Below are 6021 nucleotides of genomic sequence, written 5' to 3'. Positions count from 1 at the left end.
GGGGCTGCGGGGCTATAGTGGCTGTGTGGCTCTATAGCACCCTACTGTGTATATAGTGGGGGTGTGGCACGTGTACGTACGGAGTACAGTGTACTCGTAGGTACCTGCCGGGGATGCCTGTCAGCTGAGGTGCACGTAAAAGCCCCATCTCTCCATCCAATCACAGGCCCCAAATACTCTACCCTGCGACTACTGACCAACGGGAAATGGTTAATCCGAAAGCGGGACCATCAATCACGTGCCCTAGCGGCGCTTACAACCCATCAAAAAAATGAAAAAAAAAACTCCCCAAAATCTTCCACCAGCAAGATTCGTTCACAAGCAACATCTTAAGATCTTCTCAGCACCTGGAATCGTCAGCATGGCTCGAGCCAAATCTAACAAGAAGAGCAGCGACACGTTGAACCAGCGCCTGGCTCTCGTCGTGAAGTCGGGCAAGATCTCTCTCGGCTACAAGTCGACGCTGAAGGCCCTGCGCCAGGGGAAGGCGAAGCTGATTATAATGGCTGCCAACACGCCGCCTCTGCGCAAGTCGGAGCTCGAGTGTGAGTTTTGCATTCGCCTCCCCAGCCAAACCACCTTGACATGGTGACTGATACCTATTGTATAGATTATGCGATGCTCAGCAAAACCCCCTTGCACCACTTCGCCGGCAACAATGTATGACGCTTTTCCTCATCTCCGAACTTGACCCCGAACCCGACTCCCGTTCACGGAGCTTTCCAGCTGACGAGTGCAATAGATCGAGATGGGAACCGCATGTGGCAGACTTTTCCGCTGCAGCACCATGGTCGTTCTCGACGCGGGCGATTCTGATATCCTCAACGAGGGTGTCTAGCCTGATTGCCATCAGCAAGTACGTGTACCATCTATGAATACAATTTGAGTCCCGCGAAGCATTTCTATGCCCTGGAAATGATGGAGGACGACGTATCTAATTCGGGCTCCGTCGCAGGAAGAGTCCTTCTCGGATCGCTCGAGTGAATGGAAATGGTACGTTACCCAAGATTTTCCTTGATTCCTGCGAAGCACTTGAGTCCTGCGAAGCATCTCCATACCCGTGCAGATGATGGACAACGTAACTAATCCTGTTTTCGTTATAGCAAGTGGCAGCCCGTCTTAAGTCCGAATCAACCTTGAACTCAAGACGCAAACATACGATTGGGATACGTACCTAGTCTAGATACCTCGCGAGATACATAGCAACTCCTAATTAGACAATATTCATCTTCTCGCCAAGGACATTGACGCTCACTCGTATATCTAGTGATTCCTTTTCCTATCTACTAATGCAAGGAGCTGGATAACAAGTGAATTGGAACGAGGAAGATACTGCATGACAGAGTTATGGGCTATTGCAACTAAGTGGGTGTGAGGTTATGTGGTCTAGAGTGCTTCGTTACAGTATGATCTAGGTGGTGTTGATGAAAGAGGTGGAATTATCGCTGCCTTCTCGCTAGTGGCTCGTCGGCAGCCTCCCACTATATGCCTCCTAACACGTGACCTAGAGGTCCCCTGCGGCTTCCGGCGGCCTCCGTACGTATGACCTGTGTGTCCCCTGTGGCCTCTCTACCCCTCTTCCCTAACAGTGGGTCAAGGGAGAATCGATGACGACATAGACCATTGGATCTCATTTACTCTTTCTCGACTCCGGAATCTAATCAAACTTGGGCATGCTGTTCTACTCACCAAAGGGGTATGTACTATCTTCAAGGGTCACTGCACAATTTTTCAAGAGTCAGCTTCTGCCAAATCAAGACACGGGAGACTTCTAGCGGAAGCCATGGCCCCCGCTCCTAGGAAACATGGCCGCTTGTCGCTGGACAAAGGTCGCTCAGAGATGCCCCCTAATACGCAGACCATCGGGTACTACTTCCAAAACGCACCAGAAAAACCCCGCAGACAGAAGATGGCCAAGATGTCGCAATCAAGCAAGGTAGACCCTTCAGGGGCACCAGGAACCTGTCCCTCAGGAAAGGAGTTATCAAGGGACCAGGACTCAAGCAGTCTAGCTCTAAGAGATTTGGTGCAGGTTGCAAAAGGTTAGTCTGTAGCACTAGTGGACCGGCCGGCAGTCTCTTCTTCTTTTCTTTCCTTCTCTATAGGTTCGATGTAATATAGCTGACACGCATTAGACCATGCCTCCAACGCACAGTTGTCTAGGGCAACATTGCATCAGGAGACGTCCGTTAATTACAGCGAGCTGGGGGCTTCGAGTACGCTGGGTACTTCTTCCAAGTCGGCTGTGACCACGTTCCATCAGCATCAGCAGAGCCCGGTTGGGCACAACATACCCGAGCCAGAATGCGCTGATGAGTCGCCGAGAAGCAGTGTGCCCGTAAAGGATGCCCTGCAAATCCCCAAAACTCTCCAATCTCGAGGGCAAAAATACCTACAAAACAGTCAGGGAAGAATAATGTGTCCATTTGAAGGCTGCAAATGGACATTTGCCGACAGGAGCTTTGTGCAAAGACACGTCCGTAAGGCGCACGGGAGGAAGATCCCAGTAAAGAACGAAAGATATCATCTTTTCAGGAAGAATGATGATGGGAAGTTCTGCTGCCCTCATTGCGCTCACGCGACAGCCCAGGCGGCAAACCTTCGACGCCACATTCATGTACGACATGGGCGCCGATGGAGACGCCGAGCCCAGAGAACCGATCTTGAGTTGATGCTGGGACAGGATGAACATGGCCGATATCTCTGTCCACATTGTGGGACCTCTGACGCGGCGGCTGACAACATTGTACACCATATCCAAACACTCTGTCTAATTGCAAACCCGAGAAGTTGCGCCACAGACGTCTCGGTCCGTGAATGGGTTTGCACAGTTCCTGTCTGTATCCGTTCAATCACAAAGCACGTGTTTGAGCGACAGCACGTCTGGACACATGCGAAACGCCACGAAGCACGACGAGAGGGCAAGGCTGAGGATACTTTTCAAAGAGTCCATCCGTTCGTGCTTGAGGATGTGCTTGAGGAGTTCTGGTTGAAGTTCTTGCCGCTTGTATTTTCTGGAGCCACAACGTGCGAGGCTCTCATCGAACAAGGCCGTCTCCCTGATAAGCAGAGCGGCGAGCTTAAAGCCATTTCTCATTCACACAATGATCACTGTGCACCGAACCCTGGCTCGGAAGACCAGCTGCGCGACGAGAGCGAGGCTCCCGGAAACATTTACGCTGCCAGGGCTAAGCCAGGTCCCAGCGCTCATCCAAGGACATATCTTAACGAAGACCCAGGCATGACCATTTGGGATCATATCGAGAATGGCGCGGCGACTTTTGATAGTTTGGACGAAGAGTTGATTCGAAAAACAAATACTGAGGTTTTGCTCCTGGAAGGTTAGTTCGGTTTATTGTCTGAAGGACCAGTCCTAACAGTGCTCTTGATTACTTACACACCGACAGCTTCCAGGACTCCGCTGAGGCCAAGCAGGAGATTCTGGCTTACAGTTGGCGATGTATGTTCAGGTACTCGTCTCAACCCTGAACACGATGTTCGTGATATCTCGGAAGAAGAACAAGACTGCCCGCTCCAAGCTCGCATTACGCCAGATACAGCTTCCGTGTATATAAAGAGTGGCAATGTGGCAATTAATCATGCTTGCGCCTCATGTAACGGCAAAAAACAATGGTTGCGCGCGCTGAAGCGTTATGGACTGCTATCGAAGTTCAAAGAGGCAACGTGCCAAAGGCATCTATGTCTTGAAAGACCCTGGATGAACTCGATATTCTGCAAAAAGCATCTAAGATCAGCTCCCCTTGGCAGGCATGAGCAACCACAAATATTCAGTCTTCGCCAGACCCTGGCGACCAGAGCAACAAGACAGTGGGAGCTTATAAAGTCTACCAGGAGCAAGATTGATTTCCAGCCTGTTATTAAGCGGCTGAAGGAAATTGAGAAGGGCGACATGTCGGCAGACAGTTTGGTCTGTATGGATCTCGAGTTTGATGTAAAACGCAACTCTACTAAGGTCTACGAAATCGCCATTGTTGCGTTAACTTCCGGCCAAACTTTACTTGACATGGTCCTCGGACGGGACAAGAGGAGCCAGGATGCAAAATTTTCAACTTCTCCAGTTCTCAGCATGGACGTGGCTCGACTTTTTAATCAGCATCAGCTTGGGAAACGAAACTGGCGAAACAACCGTCTTCCACGGCTAAGGCGTTATGACAGCGTGCAAGACGTCGCTGATCGGCTCAAGGATATCGTGAAGTCAGACACTCTGATTATTACTTGGCATAGGAATGCCGCAGACTTGCGAATTCTGAGGACATATATGGAGAAGCAAGGCTACGACATGAGAGAGACGTTGCCAGCAGATTCCAATTGCATGCCAATCACCCCTTACTTTTCTAGGAATCTCGGGCGTTTGGATTCAGGACAGAAGTTCTGTTGCAAACTAGAAGTTCTTTTCCCGCTATTTTTCCCGAACCATAGCCTCACTGGAAGGAACCACAAGGCTATAGTTGACACTTTGCAGCTACGGATCATGGCTTTGACCTTCCTAGAGTTGTTGAAACCTCCTAATGAGAGGCACCACACCTGGAGACCCCCTGCGAAACAATCATCAATTCTTCAACATTTCAAACGTACGACAAGCTCGAAGACTACACCTGATAATAATAATACACCAGCTTGTTTAGGGGATGACAGAGCTGAAGCTCAGGAATCGATAGGCGAGAGCACCCAGACAGCTCCGCTAAGCCTCGATATCGATGACCTGAGCTGTGCGAAAGGGAGTGTTATGGAGACGGCCTTGATTGAGGACAACGATGCTACTGAGGACGAGGACTGGGCATCTATCGGTGCTAAAGCCTTGAGAAGAGCATAATCATGGTGTAGTAGAGTTATACTATTATAGTAGGATATATCTCTGAACCTACTACGGAGGCGTCGTCCTGCTTGAATGTGAACCATAGTGATTCTGAGGACTGTCCGGATAGCGGTGTATCGCATTTCTAGCTATGTTAGACAGGATACGTTCGGCTTTGTAAGGTGTATACTAAGGCATTATGTAATTGACACTACCGGCTCCGCGATAAAAGGTTATGTGAGCGAATATATGATTTTGCTTCTAGGAGGTAGTTATATAGCTAGCCGGCAAGCGGGGGCATCAACCACTGCCGACCTTGCGACGCTTGCGAACTTGGTGAACAACATGGAAATCATCGTCTTCCGAATCTGAAGCCTCATCATCCGGAAGTGAAGGGGAGATCTCTTCACAGTGTGGAGATTCTAGCCCGTCAAGGCCGTCCTCGTTCCCAGAACCCTCACTATCTGCGTCATCATCCTTAGACTGCATCGTTTTATGCATCTGTAGGAATTTGTGACGGAAACGGCGAAGAGACGGCGACGTGGAAGACACGTCAGCTTCAGAACCGGATCCAGCTTCCGTGACCTCGGACTCGACATGGCTGAGACGCGCAGCTTGCATCTTCCAAGCCTTGTCCTTGATGCGGTTCAGGCGAGGGTTTGATGGGAGATAGGGTGCGAGCTTCAGGAATGGTATCGTCGCACGAATCGCCGGCGGGTATTTTGCTTTTCTGTAGTGATGCCTAGCCCACCTCGACGGGACTGGCAGTCCGCGGAGAGTATGTGCAAGTTAAGGGGGAATCCGGATGACCCTAGGCATTATAACAAGTGTTATGGTTAAAGATAGCATCGACCATCTTGTTGCTCTGTTGACTGCCTGGTACGAGTCGAAGCTGTTGCCCGTCTGCCACAGCTGGGTATGGCTGGCTTTCAGGGCTAGCGGGAGGGGTTGCAAAATTGACATCCTGACAAGCAGACGTGTCTCTGGTGAGTATGTGATTCATCTCACAAGAAGATTGCTGGCTCGGTCCAGCATCAGCTAGGTAAGACGACTATGTCTCATTCGGCTAAGCTAGGGCGGCTTCCGCTTGAGCCAGGGATACTGCTATCGCAGTGTCCACTTCTGACTTAGTTGTGCCATGTTCGGTAGCAGTCAGATCTATACGTCGGTTGTCAGAACCCTTCACCCGAGAGGAGCCCCATAGC

At 50.4% G+C, this 6021-nt stretch overlaps 3 protein-coding genes across 3 annotated transcripts; 2 read left to right on the top strand and 1 right to left on the bottom strand.

Annotated features, from left to right (window-relative positions):
• Positions 1-361: 361 nt before the first annotated feature.
• On the top strand, positions 362-838 carry CCM_01931 (60S ribosomal protein L30-2; the record flags this gene model as incomplete). The annotated part of the gene is made up of 3 exons (XM_006667085.1): positions 362-545; positions 611-660; positions 743-838. 3 exons carry the CDS (start codon positions 362-364, stop codon positions 836-838), a joined length of 330 nt encoding a protein of 109 aa, XP_006667148.1.
• Positions 839-2684: 1846 nt separating this feature from the next.
• CCM_01930 (uncharacterized protein) lies at positions 2685-4834 on the top strand (the record flags this gene model as incomplete). The annotated part of the gene is made up of 4 exons (XM_006667084.1): positions 2685-2768; positions 2861-3341; positions 3408-3460; positions 3803-4834. The coding sequence occupies 4 exons, from the start codon at positions 2685-2687 to the stop codon at positions 4832-4834; spliced, it is 1650 nt and encodes a 549-aa protein (XP_006667147.1).
• Positions 4835-5116: 282 nt separating this feature from the next.
• On the bottom strand, positions 5117-5779 carry CCM_01929 (uncharacterized protein; the record flags this gene model as incomplete). The annotated part of the gene is made up of 3 exons (XM_006667083.1): positions 5117-5497; positions 5568-5627; positions 5690-5779. 3 exons carry the CDS (start codon positions 5777-5779, stop codon positions 5117-5119), a joined length of 531 nt encoding a protein of 176 aa, XP_006667146.1.
• Positions 5780-6021: the final 242 nt, after the last annotated feature.

This window comes from Cordyceps militaris, assembly GCF_000225605.1.
Source record: "Cordyceps militaris CM01 unplaced genomic scaffold CCM_S00001, whole genome shotgun sequence".
Taxonomy (NCBI): Eukaryota; Fungi; Ascomycota; class Sordariomycetes; order Hypocreales; family Cordycipitaceae; genus Cordyceps; species Cordyceps militaris.
This window is presented reverse-complemented; position numbering and strand designations above follow the sequence as displayed.